The 23,602-nt window shown below is 36.2% G+C and overlaps 2 protein-coding genes across 3 annotated transcripts; one reads left to right on the top strand and one right to left on the bottom strand.

Annotated features, from left to right (window-relative positions):
• Positions 1 to 1,900, top strand: LOC110803839 (thymidine kinase a). The gene is made up of 4 exons (XM_022009377.2): positions 1 to 247; positions 665 to 809; positions 1,073 to 1,194; positions 1,287 to 1,900. Exons 1-4 carry the CDS (start codon positions 90 to 92, stop codon positions 1,576 to 1,578), a joined length of 717 nt encoding a protein of 238 aa, XP_021865069.1. The 5' UTR covers positions 1 to 89; the 3' UTR covers positions 1,579 to 1,900.
• An 18,719-nt stretch (positions 1,901 to 20,619) lies between these two features.
• On the bottom strand, positions 20,620 to 22,758 carry LOC110803850 (probable serine/threonine-protein kinase WNK11). 2 transcript variants are annotated; one of them, XM_022009390.2, is made up of 3 exons: positions 22,613 to 22,758; positions 21,269 to 21,827; positions 20,620 to 21,182 (listed from the first exon to the last, which is right to left on the bottom strand). In XM_022009390.2, the coding sequence occupies exons 2-3, from the start codon at positions 21,770 to 21,772 to the stop codon at positions 20,790 to 20,792; spliced, it is 897 nt and encodes a 298-aa protein (XP_021865082.1). In that variant the 5' UTR covers positions 21,773 to 21,827; positions 22,613 to 22,758; the 3' UTR covers positions 20,620 to 20,789. The 2 variants fall into 2 exon arrangements, with proteins under 2 accessions (XP_021865082.1, XP_021865083.1); XM_022009391.2 differs by having other exon boundaries at positions 22,493 to 22,623.
• Positions 22,759 to 23,602: the final 844 nt, after the last annotated feature.

The following is a 23,602-nucleotide window of genomic DNA, read 5'->3' as shown; positions in this document are numbered from 1 at the left end:
TTCCCTCCATCGCCTCTCCAATCCACCTCTACGATTCCCTCTCTCTCTCTCTCCCGACCTTACCACCACCGTTACCGCTATCTCCGAATATGTCTTCTTTTAAATCACTCGTTTCACTTAGCTCCGTCGTTAACGGTGGTTCTAATAACGGCGTTCCTGGTGAAATTCATGTTATTGTGGGCCCCATGTTTGCCGGAAAATCCACCGCGCTCCTCCGCCGCATCAAATCCGAGAGCAACAATGGAAGGTCACTACAATTTTCTTCTTTTATCTTGTTGATTAATTAAAGCTCTCTGTTTGCTTATTATGATTCTAGTTAAAACTTAAAATTACCAAAGAAATTAATTTTTTGGATTTGGTAAAATCAAATTAGCAGTCCGTTTGTTTAATTATTAAGGAGAAAATTAAGGAAATTACTTATTTAAGGTACTTGATTTTCGCGGCGATTTCAATATATTGTTTCCAATTTTGATGCGAAGTTGATTAATTTAGCAGAATCTGAGGTGATAAACAGACATTCAATTTTATTTGACATTTGGTGTTGATTTTTATGATTTATGTGTGAAATAAACATGAACATGGAAATTGAAGTGTATCCTTTTTGCTGGAATGTAATTGGGAAGAAGTTTGCTTAATAATTGTGTTTAATTTGATGTATTTTTAGAAACGTGGCGATGATAAAATCAAGCAAGGATACGAGATATGCGAAAGATTCAGTTGTGACACACGATGGAGTGAGGTTCCCTTGTTGGGCTTTGCCAGATCTCTCTTGTTTTCAAGAGAAATTCGGATTTGATGCTTATGAGAAGGTATTTTTTTATTTTTTTTGTTAATTACATTTTTTTTTTGTTTGGAATTAATAACCACGTTGATAATGTAAATTGAACTAATAATGTGACAATTAAACATGGATGCGAGTGGAGGAAGTATTAGAATTTATCTAGGAAAAGTTTAGCTCATAGATATAGATAAATCACAAAACTGATCAGTTGACTAAATTCTCATGGTTTTGTTTTGTGGGTGGATTGGGCATGTGGACTTGTAGTTAATTAAAGCTCATTTTTGTTGGCAGTTGGATGTAATTGGGATCGACGAAGCACAATTCTTTGGTGACCTTTATGAATTTTGCTGTAAGGCGGCTGAAAAGGATGGGAAAACCATTGTGATTGCAGGGCTGGATGGTGATTACTTGAGGTATGGGAAGTCTATCAAATATTGTGAAATATCTCATTTAAGGATTAGTTGATATGGAATTTCTGATATGAATGTGGTTTATAATTGTAAAGGAGGAGCTTTGGAAGTGTACTGGATGTGATACCACTTGCTGATACTGTAACAAAGTTGACAGCGCGGTGTGAGATGTGTGGTAAGCGGGCTTTCTTTACATTGAGGAAGGTAGGGGAGACACAAACAGAATTAATTGGTGGAGCTGAATCATACATGCCTGTTTGCCGCCAACATTATGTGAATGGGCAGGCAGTCATTGGAGCTGCAACACGAACTGTACTCGAAACTGGACACATTAACAAGGATATTACAGTTCCAGAACTTCTGGAACCAACATGTGTCTCCTCCTAAACTGGTTAAGCATTTTTGTATTTGGGAGAGGGTGTTCTTCTATTAGCCATCTTGGTTATTACTGACCCAATGGTATGAATGTATGATGAGATCTTCCAAGTTCATTGTATATAGAAAATTTGCCAACCATGTGGTTGTTAATTAACTACTCCTAGTAGTAACTAGTAAGCAGTTTTATCACATGTTATTTGCTGCTAGAGTTACATTAGTCTTAAATTAGTTAAAATGTAGTTCTCGTTTTAAATTACTTGATAATAAGTTGGGTATGTGAACTATTACCAAGTCCTTACTGTTTCAATTGAAAAAAGTGTTTGTTTTGCCATATTTTATGAGTTGTTCTGAATACACAGTATACCATCTCTTCATTACACTACACACAGACACAGTGTCATCTTTAAACAATACTTTGTATTTTAATTTACCTAGGGACATCTTTATAAGACTTTGTTTTGGTACTGTCGGATACTTTTGTAATAGTTTGTATTTGCGTTCTTGAAATGAAAACATTGTCATTGGTTTGCTGAGCCTGAGATGAATACTGAACATTGCAGTACAGGGAGTTGGACTTGGCATTGACACTGGAGAGCTAAGATGTATGATATTGGGAGTTCATTTGCAGTGTCTTAACACAGCAAAGTTGCTAGAAATTTTTAAGATCTCAAGCTAACAATTGAAGTTCTGATTTGTGGTGTTTGCAGTTTTCAGTGTCTAACAGGCGAATATGTAGAGGTGTCAGGAGTATAAGCGTAGAGCATCAGACCTTGAGCTTCTGTATCTGTCTGCATGTTATTGTCTGAATTTTCATTTACTGTCTGCATGAGCTTTGAACATAACCATCATAACTCATAAGTGCAGTTGCTCTGCAAAGATAATTACCTCTAAAGTTATAAGCAAAAAGAAACATTTACACAATCATAAATCTACAAATTCTTCTGTTGAAGAAAACTTGGATGCATAATCAGAATTATCATCATCTTGTAAGTTGTAACCTTCATTCATGTCCTCCACATTTGCTAGTTAAGGCCAATTTGCTTTACTCAGAGCGTCAGAGGAAAACGTTCCTGCTGCATAATTCTTGACACCATTATTATCCTATCATATTCAGAGGAACACACAACACACTATTGAGATAATATCATAATATGAATGATATGTATCGATCCTTTATATTGTTACTGATTATGTGAATATACTTGACATATTAGTGGTAGACTTGATTTTATAATATCTTATAATTATGTACAATATCTTTGTTATTTTAGCAATTCATATTGTTGTTGACTTTGTAATATTCTTAGGCTTGTATAAATACTTCATTGCAAACATCAATACAATTAAGCTTTCTTATAACTCTATCACACACTCCATCGCTTCTTGCATGGCTGCCTATCAATATAATCATCTCTCTTCTCTGCAGCAGCATCATAAATCCATTTTTTGCCCTTTCCTTTTTTTTCTTAGCGACAGCGATATGATTATTTACTGCGACAACATCATCATCCTGTTAGCTGCTTACCCAACACTTCCATTATAATTTTATAATTTCCCGTACAACTAAGACTCTGTTTTGTTCACCTTATTTCCACTTATTTCAGGATAAATAAGTTCAGATAGGATCACTTAAGTTCAGCACAAATTCTTATTTACAAGGGTTGTACAATAAATATTGTACACCGGAGTAAAAGTTAACTAAAAATGCTTAAAAGTTAAGCTTATATATGTAAAAGTTATCTATTTTTTAGTGATAAATTTTTTCATTTTAATAAAATTTATTTCTTCAAAATCACTAATAAGGTATAAAATTAATCATATTACCCTTTAAAATGTTTATCTATCAACGTTTATAAAAGTTAATCAAAATTAGATTAAAGTTACAAAAAAATGGGTAAAAGTTATCTTGGTGTACAATAAATTTATTGTACACCTTATGCACGCAAGACCTTTTGCAGATGGTTCAGATAAGATAAGTTCATTTATAACTAAAATAAGTTCAGATAAGTTATTATTATTATCATACGGTATTATTATCTCTCTCTTTCCATGGTGTAGCGCACGATAAGGTACAACAACTATCGTTCACCCACCATTGAAATGGCGAGGAAGAAGAAGACTCAGAAACAAGAAGTTCGTGAGATCAACGAAGAGGCTTCAACGCTTCTTCATATTGCCTCTTTGCGCCCGATGAACCAACACCAGTTGCGAAACTCCATACCCAGCAATGGTGATGAAGTTCGAGTGCCGCCGGTGATTCGATCCCCATTTCCGTCGCATCCATCTGCTGGACCACCGTCGCCGCACACTCAGGAAGCTATTGCAGCATATCATGCTGCTATTCATTACTCCCCTTTTCAATCGGAAAACAGGGGCAGTATCTCCGAGATTGTTGGAGGTATGGAGGGAGCTCAGGAGAGTGGGAGGATGGGTGGTTCTGTACTGGAAGAAGGGAGAGGGATAATAGAAAATGTGAATCCTGTGTTAGATCTGGAAAATAGTACGGAAACCCTTGTGGAAAAGAGGGAGGGTGTGACCCAAAATGAGAGCTTGTTGAGCTCTAAAATGACTGAAATTATGCAGAGTGTCAATGGGGTATTGGAGATGATGAGATCTGGGCGGAATGGGAAGGAGAAAGCCAACCCTGGGAATGTGATTGAAACAGAGCAAGTAAACTTGCAAGGAGAGACGAAGGTGGGGGAGAATGCTGCGGCTCGAAATACGAACCCGAAAACTCCATGGCTGAACCTTTTTCAAGGTAACCAAATGACGGGGAAAGGTACATCTCTCTCATTCATTGCTCCTACAGTCTCAGACGGATGTCCTGTTGCTATGTTAGACATTGTTGATGTGAACAAAATGGCTGCAATATGGGAAGCTGCTTTAATCATGTATGTTGTAGGGGATAAACCAACTATTGGGGCTGTAATTCGATTTATTGCCAATGAGTGGAAACATGTTGCTAAGCCCAGTGTCTTCTTACATGATGAAGGCTATTTTGTGATAAAATTTAGTTCAAAAAAAGATAGAGATGATGTTCTGAAAGCTGGACCTTATACCTTTTATGGCAGACCTATGATAACAAAACCATGGTCCTCTGGATTTAGTTTTCAAGATGAAATCCTTCGTGTCATTCCTGTGTGGGTGAGGTTGCCTAATCTCCCTTTATGTTGTTGGGGGAGTGATTCTCTTAGTAGAATTGGGAGCTTGATTGGAGTGCCATTGTTTGCTGATGATTGCACTTCGAAACAATTAAGGATATCATTTGCTAGACTTTTGATTGAGGTTGATGTAACTAAGGAGCTTCCTAAGGAAGTCCTAATTCAAGATCACTTAGGTGTAACCATCAAGCAGAAGGTGGAGTATGATTGGCTCCCACCTTTTTGTAAAGATTGTAATGCTGTTGGCCATGACTGTAGAGTAAAGAAGAATGTGGGTGCTAGATTACAACCTGCTACAACTGGACCAACACAGCAGAAAACTCAGAAAGTATGGAGACCTAAGAAAGTTGTTGAGCAAGAAGTTGTAGTTCCTACACCTGAGGTAATGCAGGAATTGGTTATACCATCTGTAATTGAAAAAGTTGTTCCTGCTGGTGATGTTTACACTCCAAAAACAGACACCACAGTTGCTCTGGATGATGGTTGGAGAGTGGTTTCAAGGAGGAGAAAGGAAGCTAAAACCCCAAACACCTTTCTTGGCCTAGCCCAAGTCCATGCAGCTGTTGCAGGAATTTCAAAAGAGGAGGGTGGAAGTGAGGGGGAGGGTGAGGAGTTTCCTCCATGAATATCTGTTCTTGGAACATTAGGGGTCTCAATGACCCCTCAAAGGTGGGGGAGGTGAAAAAGTTTGCTGCTGCCAATAACATTGTTGTTTTTGCTTTACTGGAAACAAGGGTGAAAAGTAATAATCATCTAAAAATTCAGAAGAAATTTGGGCCAACATGGAGATGGGAAATGAACTATATTGCTTCTCCAAGGGGAAGGATATGGGTGGGGTGGAAACACCAAGTGGTGACAGTTCATGTCACAAAATGCACTGAGCAATTGTTACATGGTGATGTTTTAGCTAAATCTGGAAAGTTTCAAACTGCTTTTACTGCAGTGTATGGTTTGCACTCAGTTGACACCAGAAGACCTTTGTGGGCTGATTTGATTCAGTTGAGTAGTAGTACTGTTGGTCCTTGGCTAATAATGAGTGACTTCAATGCAGTGCTTTATTCAGGGGATAGAATCAATGGCAATCCTGTTCATGATGCTGAAACCAGAGATTTTCAGGGGTGTATTGATGTGGCTAATTTAGCTGAAATTAAGAGTTGTGGGCACTTCTTTTCTTGGAGTAATAAGGGGCAAAGGAATGCTAGAATTTCTTCTAGAATTGACAGAGCTCTTGGTAGCATTGACTGGCATACTAAATATGTTGATGCAGTGGTTGATTTTCTGAACCCTGGGTTGTCAGATCATTCACCTTTGTTGTTGAACTGTAAAGTGGAGGGCACAACTGGAGGAAGACCTTTCAAATTTTTCAACTATATGGCCACCCATGTGGACTTTCTGAAAATTGTGCAAGATGGTTGGGCTCAGAGGTGTGTTGGATCTCCTATGTTTTCTGTGTGGCAGAAATTAAAGGTGATCAAGGGTGGGCTGAAAACTCTTCACCATAAAGAGTTTGCCAGACTAGATGATAAAATTGAGCAGATAAGACAGGAACTTGATGAGGTGCAAAGCAAGTTAGCTATTGACAGTACTGACACTGAATTACAGCAAAAAGAATCATCCTGTAATAGATTACTGAAGAAATTTTTGAAAATTCAGGAGAGTGTATACTGGCAAAAATCTAGAATTCAGTGGATTAAAGAGGGAGATGCAAACACTAAATTCTTCTTTAGTGCCATAAAAGAGAGAATTTCAAGGAACAGCATTGATGTACTTTACAATGCTGCTGGTGACAAATTAGTTACTACAGAAGACATTAAAGCAGAAATTAAAGATTTCTATGTGAATCTCATTGGTACTGCAGCCCCTAACCTCACTGGTATTGATATAGATCTTGTTAGAAAGGGAAAACAACTCTCTCCCCTTGCTGCAGAAAGTCTGATTCAACCTGTTACCCCCACAGAGATAGATGAAGCTCTTAAAAGCATTGATGTGAACAAGGCTCCTGGTATTGATGGCCTAAATGGTCTCTTCTTCAGGAAAGCTTGGACTATAGTAAAGGAGGATGTATATGCTGCTGTTATTCATTTCTTTCAGACAGGTCATATGCTAAGGCAAGTGAATAATACAGTGGTTACTTTGGTTCCTAAGATTCAGAATACAACTCAAGTTAAAGATTACAGACCTATTGCCTGCTGTACTATGATTTACAAGCTGATTTCAAAAATTATGACAAATAGAATGCAGCCAGTCATTGGGGAAATTGTAAGTTCAGCACAATCTGGTTTTATACCAGGGAGAGTCATTTCTGATAATATCATCATGGCTACTGAGTTGGTAAAATGCTATTCAAGGAAACATGTGTCCCCCAGATGTATGATAAAAGTTGACCTTAAAAAGGCCTATGATTCCCTAGAATGGCCTTTTTTGAGAAGCATGTTGCAAGAACTGGGATTCCCTGATAAGTTTGTCAAATGGGTTATGGCTTGCTTGTGTTCAGTGTCTTATTCTATTCTGGTGAATGGTTTTCCTTCCAAGCCAATTCCTGCTAAGAAAGGGTTGAGACAGGGTGATCCAATGTCACCATTCATGTTTGCAATAGGAATGGAATACCTGTCTAGATGCTTATCCTTACTTGGACAATCCAAAGAGTTCAAATTTCATCCAAGATGTAAAAGAATTGATATGACTCACTTGATGTTTGCAGATGATTTACTAATGTTTGCTAGGGGAGATGATGCTTCAGTTTCTCTCCTTTTTGAAGCTTTCTCTAAGTTTTCTGCTGCTTCTGGGTTGGAAGCTAACATGATGAAGAGTGAACTGTATTTGGCCGGTGTGCCTGATTCTGTAGCACTCAATATTCTAGCTAAGATTGGCATACCTAGGGGTTCTTTTCCTTTTAGATACCTTGGTGTCCCTCTCTCAACTAAAAAATTGAGCTTTACAGACTGCAAGCCCCTGATTGAGAAGACTGTAGCAAGGGTAAAAAGTTGGTCTGCTAAGCTGCTTAGTTATGCTGGAAGGTTGCAACTGATTAGATCAGTTTTATTTGCCAGATATTCATTATGCCTAAGAAGGTGTTGAAAGAAATTCAAAGAATTTGTAGATGTTTTATAAGGACTGGAGCTGAAGGGAATTCCAGGAAAGCTCTTATTGCTTGGGATCAATTGTGTTTACCCAAAATCTGTGGGGGTTGGAATCTTAAAGATTTACCTGTGTGGAACAAGTCAGCTGTTGCTAAACATTGTTGGGCTTTATCTTTGAAAGCTGATAAGCTATGGGTGAAATGGATTCACACCTACTATGTGAAGCATAATGACTTTTGGACCATGCCAATCCCTAATGGGCTGTCTTGGTCTTTGAAGAAGATTTGGCAGCAAAGGGAGACTCTGAGTAGCTCTGGTGATTTGCAGCAGTTTGTAACTGCAGGAAGATTTAAGATTCAGAGAATGTATAATCATTTGAGACAGCAAGGGGAGTCTGTGGGGTGGAAGAGAATTGTTTGCAACAGTCATTCTAGCCCTAAAAGTATTTTTATTGTGTGGTTGGCCCTGCAGGATAGACTTGCAACTAAGGAAAGGCTGAGAAGATGGAATGTTATAGCTGATAGTGTGTGTTGCCTTTGTCACAGCACAGATGAAAGTAGGGATCACCTTTTCTTTGCCTGCAGTTTTGCAGCTGATATTTGGAATCAGGTTCTGCAGAGAAGTGGCATTCATAGAACTGTTGGAGCTTGGAATGATGAAGTGCAGTGGGTGCAGAAAGCAAGCAGGAGTACTAGAAGTAATGCTAGAATGTGTAATAGTTTGTTTTGTGAAACTGTGTATTCTATCTGGCTAGCTAGGAACTCTAAAGTGTTTTCTAACCAGTTAGACAGTAGCTTAAGTATTGTAAACAGAATTCTATTTAGGGTAGCTTGTAATAGCTAGTTGCTCCTTGGCCTGGTGTGGCTGTGGTTTGGTTGTTTTGGTGGTGGGGTTTTTGCCCTCTTGGTAATTAATAAAATCTTATTACTTGCCAAAAAAAAAAGTTCAGATAAGTTAAGTTCAGATAAGTTCAGGAAAAATAAGTGAAAATCAAGTGAATAGAACACACCTTAAATCTTTGTATTCTTAATTGTAACTCGTGTCATCTTATCTCTATTAAACAAGTGAAGAGTTGAAGTTATTATAGTAAATTCAGTTTTAGTGTCCCCCTTGGATTATTAAAATACTTTTCACACTTATAGAATAGAATATATAATGACAATATACCCAATAGGAAAAGCTCAAAGAAGCATTTTAATCAATCTAGCCCCTTAAATAAATTCTTACTATTTTAATCAATCTGTCTATATGCGTTCAACTCTATCTAACTTATATGTTTCTAATATTCGCACGCATCACATTTATATTGTATTTTTTACATGTTATTTCAGGTTTAAATGTAATAATACAAATCTGTTTCTTATATTCGCACACATCGCGTGTATATAAGACTAGTTTACTTAGATTAGAAGTACACTCATGTGTCTTCCGCAAATTGGACCTACAACCTACAAGCGTGCGTAGGATGCTCACCCTGCATTTGGCTCAAAACGACAAGAAAAAAAAAAAACAAAATGCGCGTCCGACATTGAATTCCGACCGCAAAAGAACTAAGCCTTGAACAAAAGAATACAGACCTCTACAAAAGAACATACTAATAAGAGAGCATATTAATACATTCAAGAGAATATATAACTATTATCGGCTATTTTATGCGATATTTTGTCCTTTTAAATTAATAAGGGAATGAAAAATTTGCAAAAAACAATCCAACCTTTGCCCATTCTTCTAAAAACAGTATTACTTCTAATTTATTCTGGAATTTGGGATATATTCCCTAAATAAGACTTGACGCACCTTCACTCCTCCCCCCCCCCCGCCCCGAAATCCCAATGTCGTAACCATATGTGTCACCGTCGTCGTTCTTTTCTCCTTCCCTCGGTGTCCTCCTCTCTCTCCTCGCACCAATTCCTCCGTCGACGCAACGATTTTCCTCCCCAGTGAAAGACTTCATGAGTTGGGATCGGTTTGTTTACGCTTGAGAATTTTGTAGAGGCCCATGCGGGTGGTGTAGAGGGTTTGTCGGAGGACGACAGCGGAAACACTGGTGAATAAGGCAGCGACACCTTGCTGAACGATATAACACCGACGCCCACGAGACCCACGTGGGTTGGTGGAGACGGAGAGGGGAGATAGGCGGTGTGGGTCCCGACGGAAGGATGAAAAGAAAGAGCAGGGCGGAGGTGGAAAATATTGGTTCCCGATCCTCCTTCCCATCTGTTTATCACTCGATTTTTGCAATTCCATCTAGGGGTGGCAATTTCATCCGAGTCCGACGGATATCCGAACTACCCGAACCGAATATATGGATGAAAACCCGATAAAACATAGATGTTAAGCGGGTGGCGGGTGGATTGGGTGATGGGTCGGGTCAGATTCGGGTGGAGGTTCTTCCAACCCGTCACCCGCTCCATTATCCGATCTATCCATCCATCCGTTAAAGTTATTAATTTTTTACTAAATTTACTTAATTATTAATAGAATCTTATATTTATTACCTAATATTTGTTTTATTATTAGCATTTTAGGCTATTTTATATTGTAGATGTATCCAATTTATGTTGCAAATTAGCACAATATAATAATAATAATGTTGCTATAAGAATGTAGATAGAATATACTTATCTGGTAGATGCGAATAATCGGATAAACATATAACAAACAATTGCTGTGCCGTGGGATACCACTGTCCTAAAAGACGATTCCGCACTACCTCCTGGTGCAGTAGAACAAAAGCGGTCGCCCTCCAGGATTAACACAACTCCGAATTTGTGTGCACGCACAAACCCGAATGGAGTCAGAACATATGCCCAAAACCAAGAGCAATTTGGGAGAGAAAGCATGTGTTTGGTTTTTCTGGAATTGTGTATTACGTATATCTTTTTTGGAAGGTACAAAGTTTGATTAAATAATCAAACTTTAGGAAAAGCAAGAGACCAAAAACGGCTAGAATAATAAAGATTGTAACGGCCGCCATTAAGGCTAATTAAACCAACGGTTACGTAATCAATATAGATTCCCGTAACAATGTTTTAACCGAAACAACCCGGTACGAAAAGAATATGTAAGGCCCACAAAACCCACCCCACGCCCGCGCATCACATTCCCAAGAGCCCAAGGCCCATGGCCTGACCCAACCCGGCCAGCCGACACGCGCGCACGTGAGTGTGCTATGTGTCCACCCATACCACTCTCACACTTTCTCAAACAAGAGTTACACCTTCAACCCAATATATAAACAAAGAGGAAATGAGTTATAGTTTCAATGTGGGACAAAAACAACATTCACATTTTTACACTCTTTTCTTTTGCATTTCCTAACAAGAACTTCCAACAATCCCCCACAGGTTCGAAGATGAGAAAAAGAAAGAAAAGAATGAATTGGTTTTGGACAAAACATACCAATTGAATAGGTGCCAATGTCTTTCGACTTGAATTAACACTTAGTGACATTTGAGCTATGATGTCTTTCCTACCAAGTGACTTTCGTATTGAACTTGATAGGGGGTTAGAAACCCGTCACTCAAAGCACACAACTGAATATGTATGATATTCTAACTCCGCGAATAAAGTGACGCCTTATACTGGCCATACGTCCGACCTGGATATGCTCATAGGTGCTCTAGAGAATAGCCCATATCGCAATTCTCATAGGAAGCGGCCACACTTCCACACCTACGTAGGTGAATCCCATCAAGTGTGAGCTACATTCACACCACCAAACATATGGTATGGGTTCATTAAGAGCCGTATGCTCAACCTCTTTCCGATTGTAGCAAGCACATTATAACATTTAGGGGATGGACAAAAAATAAAATTTTGTGCTTCCGAATTATAACATAATGTCGTCCTTTGAACTCTGTGAGTAGGAGTTCATTATTTTACAATTCATTCAATGGGCCTCAAGTCCATCCCTTCCAATGTTTCCAGAACTAGTTTTCATTATAGGCCTTTTCGTTTACGGATCCGCTTTATTCATTTCAGACTTTACACAGTAAAGATTTACTCAATAGACAACATATCTTTGACGGCTTTATACCTCAAACGAATGTGTCTATCTTCCATTATAGGCATGGTTCTTTGCAACAACAATTGCCAAGGAGCTGGCTTCCCCCACACTGGAATATCTGCAAGCACATTCCTCAACCATTTTGCCTCATAACCTGCCAATTCGATCAATAGCAATAAATTCATATTCCATATTAGTCATAACAGTATATACAAGATTGCTTGCAAGATTTCCAAGATACAGCTCCACCCCCTAGGGTGAAGAACAACGACTATTGGAGTGGACTTTATAATTAACAGATACCAAATAGAAATCACATGATCCCTCCAATCACTCCTGGAAATTTGGAGTAGTGCAAACTCCAATCCATGGTACCTACATGGTACCGAAGCAATCACCTTATAGCATCCCAATAATCATTACTTGGGCTATGATTGTACCTGCTCAAACCACTCACATAATAATCAATGTCAAGCGTAGTGTAGTTCATACGAAACATAATACTACTAACAATCTTAGCATATTCAGATTTGACAAACTAGACCACTTTTATCCTTAAGTGGATGTTTGGATCAAAAGGAGTCCTAACTTGATCGACATTAAATGAGAAAAACGTTTAAACATTTTTTCCAGCTTAGTGAGACAGACCAAGAAAAACGCCATTTGGAGTCCTTATAAATTTTACTCCCAAAATCATATTTGCCTCATCCATGGTTTATCATTTCAAAATTCCGAATTAAAAAAAAATCTTTTATCTCATTTATTCGATTCAAGTTAGTGTCAAACATTGTTATATCATCCACGTAAAGACAAACACAATCAAGAGAATCATGCTTAGAATAAACACAAGCGTCACCTTCAATGACATGAAAACATTACCAGACATAGTCTTGTCAAACTTGTAATACCGTCATTTAGGAGCTTGCTTAAGTCTTTCAACGTATGACTTAACCAACTTACAGACCTTGTTCTTTTGACATCTTGAAATCAGCCCTATGAGCTCAGCTTCATATTGTAAAGTGCAATATACTTATGCTTTGCATCTTTTCATAACATTACACACTATCACCTGGTGAAGAACAAATTTACTAGTAATGATATGATCGTCCCAACTGTAAAGCAACAACAATCAAGAGTAAGTGGGCACCGCATTATACTTACAAACACATTAGCATAATATTTTGAGGGTTCTTTCTCAAAATTTAACAATAATATGCTAGAACTACAACGAGTGTACATTAGGTAATTGACGATTACCAAACACTTTCCATGAGGTGAGAATAAGATTAAATGTACATGTACCAACTCATTTGCCTTACCAAGCCATCAAGTATCATATAATTTACCGCGAACCTTCATCTTGGCTTAAGACATTAAAAACATTAGTCTCACCAACATCATTATAGCGTGTGAGAGCCAACAACATGATTACCTCAATCCATATTGGCACACTCAAAGCTAAAATTTAGGCTACACACATGCAATAAATCCCAAACGTTATAACCCAAGAAAAGAATAAAACTTCTCATATGACTTTTGTATTTAGGTGGTTGCAACGATTCTTTCGTAGGTTTACAAACATACTCAACATAACTAGGTTTGCAACTAACTTATTAGTTAGTCTCAAATACTAGCTTACCCCCACATTGCAAAACTATTTACCAAAATAAATATTATGCATAAACGGGGTACAAGTAAAACATATAATAATATTCATATATTAGAAAGCGATTAAAGACCTCCTTACTAACGTGCTCGATGGGTGTGCTACCATCACTGCACCTGTTCGCCGAGTAGAATATGAGTAACCTCATTAGTATTGATAACATCGCAGGAAAGTAGTCATGACAACTGTGAGTACATTTAGCACACTTATAATCTTACTAGCGACCAATTTCGCACCATAACTTACTTACTCGTTAGGGCTCAAATTTTAACTCCAACCCCCACATAGTCTAGCTGATAGAGAGTTAAAAAAAAAAAAACAAAAAAGTACCCAACATGAGCCTATGAGAGGGTACATAAACTAAAATATGTAAATAAGTTATAAAATGATAATAAATTGAGAAATAACTATATCACTCAATAAATAAAAATTCACTCGACCGTTTCGAAACCTCCAAAGTAAAGGTAATTAGTACGACATCTGATTCTTAAAACCAGACCAAAGAACTCCATTAGCTGGTCAAGTTTGTCTTTTAATTCCATAACAATAACAATCCTTACCCCCAAGTTCTAACTTAGAAAAGTATGAGGAAAATGAATTAAATAGTTACAAAGGTCAAACAAGAAAAACTAAATTAATAATCAACAATAAAAATTTAGTTGACCGTAACATTATAAGTTTATAACGCATTTGAAAAAACTCATACAACATCAACAAGTCTAATCCATGCTGCTGCCTCCCAATATGAGTCGCTAATTGCTATGCCCATAAAGAAGGATAACCATCTCGAGGGATGAGGAGTTCATGCCCCAACAAGGAACACAAAAAAAAAAAAAAACCCAACTATCAAGACTACTTAATAGAAAAGGGGATGACTCCTACACGTACTCCTACTTCGTATTACATTAGACAAAGAACCAGAAAGAGTAGGACATACTGGTAGTACTATATGAGTATTACAACAACATTTATTTGTCCGAGGAGAAAGAATTCAGAGAACACTTCTCTAACCGCAATAAATAAAACTCCTCTTGTTTGGCGTCTTATCTCAAGAATTACATAAAACACCATAAACACAACACACAAGTCCTTTGAGTTTCACGGAGAACCAATGTAATTAAGGCGGCATAATTCACGAAGAGTTATGAGAAATTAAAAGATCCTTGAACCATTTATGTACAAAGACACTAACGTAATTTGAGGCTAAAACTTAGCTAATCACAATGTACGACTACCACGATATATCATATATGATTGACCAAATTAATGGTAACTTAATAAAAACCAAATGCCAGTCAAACAAAAAACCAAACCGGCTGAAAATAAATGCAGTATACAAAACGTATGACTTATCAAGATGCTGAGAACCGCTTTGCATAACCATATACGGAGTATACCGTATCATTGTAAAATTGCATTGCTCTGATGATATTGATCACATGATCTCAGTCGGAAAAAAAAAAAGCTCCCGATCCAAGGTTGTGACATTTGGTTCAGACAGGTTTACATTCCAAGTGATTTCCAAAGGCCACAAACAGACTATAAACAATTCTAATATAGCCCATTTATGCTAAATAAATAATCCACAATAGTGAAGCAATACTCCGTAGCAATAACGAAAAAATACTAACATGCGTAATACTCCGTATTAAAGATCCAATAACGAATCATACATAACCAGGCACAACAATTTTATAACAAATGCATAAAAGCTCCATAACACAGTTTCCGAAATGCCAAAAAATGGAACAAGAATAAACTTGATCGAATTAATTACCGAATTCCTTTCACATATACCAACAACAGATTATGCGGTGTCATTAATATGAGTAGAAATTAGAAAACTCCCTTAGTAATAGCACTCTGATGCAAGGCCAAGCAATACCAACAACATTTTCGTCATTTCCGATTTCGTATATTTTCAGATCGTCTTAAAGGTCCGACCAATTAAGGAAATCAACATCTATACCAACACCATAAAAAACATACGCAACATTGATCAATCGTCTTTTAGATTGTTGCAAATTAGCACAATATAATAATAATAATGTTGCTATAAGAATGTAGATAGAATATACTTATCTGGTAGATGCGAATAATCGGATAAACATATAACAAACAATTGCTGTGCCGTGGGATACCACTGTCCTAAAAGACGATTCCGCACTACCTCCTGGTGCAGTAGAACAAAAGCGGTCGCCCTCCAGGATTAACACAACTCCGAATTTGTGTGCACGCACAAACCCGAATGGAGTCAGAACATATGCCCAAAACCAAGAGCAATTTGGGAGAGAAAGCATGTGTTTGGTTTTTCTGGAATTGTGTATTACGTATATCTTTTTTGGAAGGTACAAAGTTTGATTAAATAATCAAACTTTAGGAAAAGCAAGAGACCAAAAACGGCTAGAATAATAAAGATTGTAACGGCCGCCATTAAGGCTAATTAAACCAACGGTTACGTAATCAATATAGATTCCCGTAACAATGTTTTAACCGAAACAACCCGGTACGAAAAGAATATGTAAGGCCCACAAAACCCACCCCACGCCCGCGCATCACATTCCCAAGAGCCCAAGGCCCATGGCCTGACCCAACCCGGCCAGCCGACACGCGTACCACTCTCACACTTTCTCAAACAATTGTCCACCCATACCACTCTCACACTTTCTCAAACAAGAGTTACACCTTCAACCCAATATATAAACAAAGAGGAAATGAGTTATAGTTTCAATGTGGGACAAAAACAACATTCACATTTTTACACTCTTTTCTTTTGCATTTCCTAACAAGAACTTCCAACAATTTATACTTCATTGTTCACTATATCAACACATATTACTTTACAATAATCTTATAAATAAAGTTGACGATATATACTTTTAATTTCACCCATTAATCCGCCGATCCATATGATTCATCCGCAGATGATGGACGGGTCAGATGTGGATGGGGTAAATCAGGTGATGGATGGGTTGGATGATAGATGAAAACTTGACGGATGGAGGCGGACGAAGCTCCATCCGATCCACCTCTGATCCATTGCCACCCCTAATCTCAGGGTCTTGAACTTGATCGACAAAGCAAGGAAAGCGAGGTGAAAAACGCCAGAGGTGGCGGAGACCGCTGCAGAAATGGAATTGTAATCGAGAAGATCGATTTGGAATAATCGAAGGCGGGTAGTGGCGCCTTCTAGGGCGTCTAGATGTTTCATTTCCTTCTCATCGCTTGTAACGTAACAACAATCGGAATGTTAGTATTAATTGAACAAATTAAGAGTTCATAAGATGCATGGGAAGGAGAGGAGAGAGAAGACAGAGATGGGGTCTTTGACGGTGGCGTGGAAGGTGTATTTGCGAGAGAGAAGGAGAGAGAGTAGGAAAGAACCAATGTAGCCAATGTCGCCGGTGACACACACCACTTTCTCGACGTTTATTATCGACATATGGTGGCGGTGGTGCTAGTGGTGGTGGAAATTCGGGGGGTGTTTGAATGCTGGAGAAGGAGGTGAAGGAAGGAGGGAGATAAGATTTTTTTTTTAACTAATTAAAATAAATATAAAATCAATACAGACCAATTAAAGAGTGATAAGTGGCTTGTTCAAACTTTAAAGAAAAATTATCACCTGTTATAGAGGTTGTAGGTAAAAAGTCCTGTTGGAGAAGATATATCCCAAAACTTGGATTATTCTTGAATAAATCAAATGTGATATTGTTTTTAGAAAAATGGAAAAATGTTGGATTATTTTTTACAAATTTTTCTAAGGAAATTAGATTTATCTATCAAAATGACTATTCATGTTCTTTTGACTATATATATAAATACTTTATTTTTTTATGAAGTTGACTATAATTTTGAAAAACATGTCACTGAAAGAACATACTCCGTATTAAGCAACTCAAAGTAACATAGTTATTATTTATTATTTTAATTGTTTTGTAGCCTAAGAACTCAAACAAACTCTAAAGAACATATCTATTACGTACTCTGTAATTTTTGCTACTTTATATTTTTTTTAATATTTTTGAAAGAAAATAAAGAGCAACTAAAAGAACATACCTAGAGTACTAATTTTTTCAACCAAAAGACAAAGGTTATACTTTTTAAAGTAAAATAATAAATATATAGCCACTCAAGAGATACGGAGTATATGAATATATAATATCATTATTTATAAAAGACAAAATTTTAAAATAAACAAACCCAAAAAAACCTCGTATCTGACATTAAAACTCGACCCGCAAAAGAACGTAACATATGCCTTCAACAAAAGAACATATATGCCTTTCAAAAAAGAATATAAGCATTCAACAAAAGAGCACATGCCATTAACAAAAGAATTACATACCATTAAAAGAAGATAATAAGAAACTCCAAAAAAAACACATATACGCAGTAATTATTATTAACTATTTTAATAGGTTTTTTAATATTTTAAAAGAATATATACATGTTCAACAAATTAAGTAACATAAGAAAATTAATTCCCCTTTTAGAATGATTTTCAAGTTCCTTTGACTATATAATACCTTGTTTTTACGGAGTTGACCGAATACAACTTTTGAAAAACATGTCACTAAAAGAACATATATGCAACTCAAAAGATCGAATACACGTAGTATTATTATTTCACTAGATTAAGTCTCGTGCATGCATAGATATTTGAAAATTATTTTCTGACCATCTTTTTTATAAAATATTTAATTGAAATATTTATCCCTTAAAGGTAATGCATGATTAATGCATCTTGAACGTACTCATTTAATCATCTAATATGGAATCTTCTCCCTCTAACGTATTATATATTTTATGTGTTGAATATGATAATTTCACCACAATATATATTTGATATGTTTAATATGTTAATTTGACCAAAATATTTAGTAAACATATTTTATATAATTGTTATGTTCGTTTGACTAAAATATTACCAAAGTCGTATAACATTGAAATATTTTGTAATCTTATTTTTTTTCCAACATAACAGATTATACAAAAAGGAGATAAATAAAATAATAAATTAAATTAAATAGATATGTATTTTAGGAAAGAATATTTTGGTGGAAAAATTAGTATAATATAATATATATTTAAATTGTTTTCTAATCCCTTCAAAAGCAACATAAAAATTTGGAAATTTGGACATAATTAATCCTAATTTTCACTCATCTTCTCAAAATAATCTCAACTTTGGATTATTTTGGAATAATCCCAACTTTGGATTATTTTGGAATAATCCCAACTTTCGGGTATATTCTTCATAAAATAATTTAAACTATCAATGTTTCTATGTACAATAGACCAAAAATGGTTTAGTAATGACAAGAAAATAAGATTTCGGATTATTTTGATAAGGTAACCCCAAAAGTTTGGATTATTTTAAAATAATACAAAGTTTGGATTATTTTAAAATAATACAAAGTTGGGATTGTTCATGTCAATTTTTCCTAAAAAAGTAAGTGTCGTTTTTACGACATTTTTGTTCCTTTCACTACAAACTTTTTTAAAAAAGTGCATTTAAATAAATATGTCAATAAAAGAACTAAAGAACATAAGTATGTAGTTAACTATAAAGAACACATCTATTATGTACTCCGTATAATTTACCATTTTTTGAATTTTAACCATTTTAAGAGAACATAAAAGGCCAGCTAAAAGAACGCACCTAGTATTTCAACTAAAAGAAAATACCATATTTTTCAAAGTAAAATAAATATATACCCACTCAAAAAAAATATAAGAGACATAATATTAATATGTATAAAAGATCATGAAGTACACAAGAAGTATATTGTAAAAATGTAAATATAATGTGAAAGATATAGTTTAGTATGAAGGACGCATATTTTTTCAAAAAATATGTTATTTTATGAATGTGCTTATTTGTTTTGTACAATATATTCTTTCCATGTACGAGTTTAATCCAAAAATATATTTGATGATCAACCATATAGGGCATATACATTAATTTATTACTTATATCTCTTAACTAACTTACGGAGTAATAATTAAAGGAACAAAAAAGACAATCAAAAGAACACGTATTACATTCCAAAAGAACAACAAAATAAGCCGTTAAATAACATCACAAAAGATACAAAAGAACATAATTTGTTTCGATGATGTAAATCACCGTGTATAAGGCTGATTGTGTCGTGTGCACAAAATATACTTCATCTGTTTCATAAAAATTGCAACACTTTGACTAGCATGTTTGCCAAAATATAATTTTAATCATAATTATCTATAACTATTTTTTTCTAAAAATTCTTAAAATTTAACATTATGAAAGTATATAATGAAATAAATTCAACGACATTTTACTTGATAATATTTGATTTTAATAAATTAGCAAAATATACGATCAAAGTTGGTGTGTGAAAACCTCTATTTTTGATGATCATTGTGTGTCACTATAGTTTAAATTTCATTATAATATTTAAAATTATAAATCGTGCATCGTAATGCGTACCTAGCTATACTAGTTGAGTTAATTAAATTATAACAACTCCAGAACTAAAGTCAATCTCAGCATAAAATAAAAGTTGATCCCTTTGAGGCTAAAGCGCATCTATCGTTAAGCGAGTATTGAGTACCCGAGAAAGTATTTTCGGATATTAGATATGTGTTTGCAAATGCATATCATAGCAAAAAAACAAAATAGGAAAAAGGACAAAAAAGAAATTAAACGGTACTTTTTAAAATAAAAATGGTAATTGAATGGTACTTCATTTTTTGTCTTTTAGCTATATCTGATATGCGAAAAAACAACCTCTTGAGTACCCTGGAATCCTATTTTTGATCCAACTCGTAAACCACAATTAAGCGATGAGAAAACCGAGCAGGTTCCTACTCAAACCAGAAACTAAAATTGTTCCATATTCTCAAAAGTAACTAAAAGGCACGCCTAAACAACCTGGATAATGGCTAGCCTTTCAAACCTTAATTTGAAGAACAGATAAAATGACAATTTGAATCAAATTAAATATACATCAATCTTTATGTGCTCATCAAGCAATGCCACACATAACTCATGCACGAAGGATAAGCGTATAACACTAAAATTTCATTGATAAACGAAGTACTCCGTATGTAGCAAGTATTACCTGCCTTTTCCTGAACTTGTGATTCACTCAATTCAGAAAAATGCGATTCTCTATTCAAATCTTGTTCAAAATCATATCTTGATTAGTAGCTGTATACATAAACAAATAACATTATTGATCATCAATCCACAGATTGTGACACAACTTTAGCTTTATATACATGCTTCATCAATGACTTGATCGATCAACTAAGTAATCCCATCATGACGAGCTGTTGTTATTGTCATCATCATCATCTATTTCTGCGAAAAAAGGGTCCTTAAGAAGCTCAGAGGCAGAGGGCCTTTCCCTAGGCTTGGCGATGCACTTATCAATGAACTCCTTCACTTCTGGATCATTCACCTTGTCAAAAGACTCTGGTTTAATCCCAGAAGTCACCTTCTTGTATATCTTGGCAACGCTATCACACTCGCAATAAGGGATTTCCATAGTTACCATCTCTAGCAAACACATCCCAAATGAATATATGTCCACAACTTCTGTGTAGTCTTCTTCATAAAGTTCTGGTGCCATGTACTCTGGCGTCCCCAGTATTGAGTGTGCTACATGGCTCTTTCCTACTATTGCTGCCAATCCAAAGTCACCGATTTTCACCTGCATAAACAAACAGACACAGCAGTACGTTATCAACAAGTTACTCTTTCAAACAAAAAGTTAAAGAGACGGAATGGAGTATATACCTCGCCAACATTCCCATTTATGAAAATGTTGCTGCAATTAAGGTCCCTGTGAATAACACAAGGTTCAAGTGTATGCAGATAATCCAAACCCTTGAGCACCTGCTTTGACCATTTCTTCAAAGCTCTGATCGACACATGACGATGCCTCTTTCTGTAGTCTCTCAGGTTTCCTGAGGTGCAAATCTCGGTAATGAAATTCAGAGTGTTATGTTCAACATCTCTCCAAACATGATATAGAGTGATGATAAAGTTGTTCCTCAGATCGCTCAGCAGCTGAACTTCCTTAACTAATCGATCAATTACTGATGGATCTTGGCTGAAATTCCTCAGCTTCACCTGGTTCCAAGCAACCTCGATTCCTTCCTCCTGGTCAAAAGCTCGATACACTTTCTTCACAGCTCCAGCTCCAAGAAGGTCAGGATAACGGCCAAACCGGCCAGTGGGATCAACCTCCTCAAATGGTTCTTTATCACCCTCAGGTGGGTTAAGACTCTCACAAGTCATTTCGGAGATAATTAATCAACAATTTCAAACCAGATTGGCTCACAGAACTCTCTTCCTGCATACCAAGCAAACAAAGGAGTCCATCAGCCCAAAACACACCAAATATTGTACACAGTACACTACACCCAAATCAAACAAAAGGGTCCATGTCCCAGCTCTAATCCGGATTAGTCGGACAATGGTAGGTTCTAGATTAACGAGCTCCAATTAATTCAAAATTATTTTGAATAATTTAGAAATAATCTTTTTCCTGCTATTGGTTATCATGATTTCTAAGCATTCCTCGTTAACATCTGAACTGCTAATTATTATTCGCATAACTCTACCAAAAAGGGGCGGAAAAAAACATAAAATTAACCTAAAATCAATTAAAAGATTACTAAGCAGGAATCTTTAAAACTGCATTATAATAATGATGGCTGCAATTGTGTCAAAAAAGTCATAGAAAAGACCTCATATTAAACTCGTCAAACAAGACGAAATTCAAACAAATTAACAATTAAATAGATATCATTGAACAAAATCAAAATCCCACAATCTCATACTCCTTACTAGAGATTGAATAAAAAACGGAGTACTAATTTTCAGGTAAATCAAGCAAAAATCATACGAAAACAATCATGAAAAACTAGCAATTTCCCAAGCATGCAGAATCATAAATTCAACGAAAAGTAAATTACTAGAATAAAATGCAAATCAAAGTTAGGTATGTATAATCACCAGAATTCAGGAAGCAAAATACTGAAATTTAACCTAAAAAATGGTAATAGTGAGAAGTTGCAGAATTAAACGAAATAAAAAAAGCAAAAGTATAACGATTTAGAGAAGGAGAGGGAGTACCGAAAGGCGGCGGCAGGGGATTACTGTGAAAAGTGACGTAAAGAGGGGAGAGAAAGTGATGGGTGTACAACTTTTTTATGTTCCGTTAATTGGACTTGATATTGGATTTGGAAATTTTGGAATGGTATGACCAGGTATTCAGGTTTGATTGAGGTAGTGTTGTATTCCTATTTATAAGCTCCCCTTGCGCGGATTTCATCTGTATTCACTTGTACGGATTTGTCTTTTTGGCCCGTTCCACAACCGGGCTGATAACAATTACGAGTAGGGCCTGTCAAAAAGTGATACGACCCGAATATATTCGAGAAATATTCAGACAATAATCGATCCGAACCGATCTGTTGTTGACCCAAAATTCGTTTTAACACGTGAATTGAAGACCCAGACTCGAACCGCTAGCTTAGCAAACCGAGGAGACTTGTTTCCCGATTTGCATCCGATACTTTTAACCGAACCGAATCCGCATCCGATCCGATAGCAAACCCAAAACAGATTTTATCCGATAACAACCACAATCAACCCGAACCGATAATTCCCAATACGCGATTTAACCTGAAATGTGTCTATCCTAATCCGGATTCAATTGAATTGTTGCCAATCCGACCCGATTAATTTCGATATTCAAAGTAACACGACTCGAGTTAACCCGAAAAACAAAAGTCACTCGAGTAAAAAAAAAGGTACCTGATTTAACCCAAATCCTATTCAATTACTCGTCTTTAATCTAACTCAAGTTAATAGAATGGAACTATCAACTATGTAATTAAATCCAACTCGATACTGAACCGCAAGCTCAAACCGTGATTGATCCAAGGTACGTCTTATCCGAACTTGATCCGAACCTGAGACTCAAAAACCAATACTTGGCCCAAATTGGAGACTTAGCCGACCCGGACATGACCCGTACACGAAATAAACCGATCAAATTGTGCCCGAATTGAATCTGACATACACCCGAACCGAACTCAATCCGAACCAAATCAAACCGAT

The sequence above is a fragment of the Spinacia oleracea genome, chromosome 2 (assembly GCF_020520425.1).
Source record: "Spinacia oleracea cultivar Varoflay chromosome 2, BTI_SOV_V1, whole genome shotgun sequence".
In the NCBI taxonomy this organism is placed as follows: Eukaryota; Viridiplantae; Streptophyta; class Magnoliopsida; order Caryophyllales; family Amaranthaceae; genus Spinacia; species Spinacia oleracea.
The sequence above is the reverse complement of the archived record's forward strand: the minus strand, read 5'-3'. Positions and strand labels throughout refer to the sequence as shown.

What these genes read in the sequence shown, in the direction of transcription:
- LOC110803839 (XM_022009377.2), top strand. Translation starts at nt 90, where the DNA reads ATGTCTTCTTTTAAATCACTCGTTTCACTTAGCTCCGTCGTTAACGGT. An exon ending in TCCGAGAGCAACAATGGAAG is followed by an intron (nt 248 to 664) that starts GTCACTACAATT and finishes ATGTATTTTTAG; the next exon opens with AAACGTGGCGATGATAAAAT. An exon ending in GATTTGATGCTTATGAGAAG is followed by an intron (nt 810 to 1,072) that starts GTATTTTTTTAT and finishes TTTTGTTGGCAG; the next exon opens with TTGGATGTAATTGGGATCGA.
- LOC110803850 (XM_022009390.2), bottom strand. Translation starts at nt 21,772, where the DNA reads ATGACTTGTGAGAGTCTTAACCCACCTGAGGGTGATAAAGAACCATTT. An exon ending in TAAATGGGAATGTTGGCGAG is followed by an intron (nt 21,183 to 21,268) that starts GTATATACTCCA and finishes TTGTTTATGCAG; the next exon opens with GTGAAAATCGGTGACTTTGG.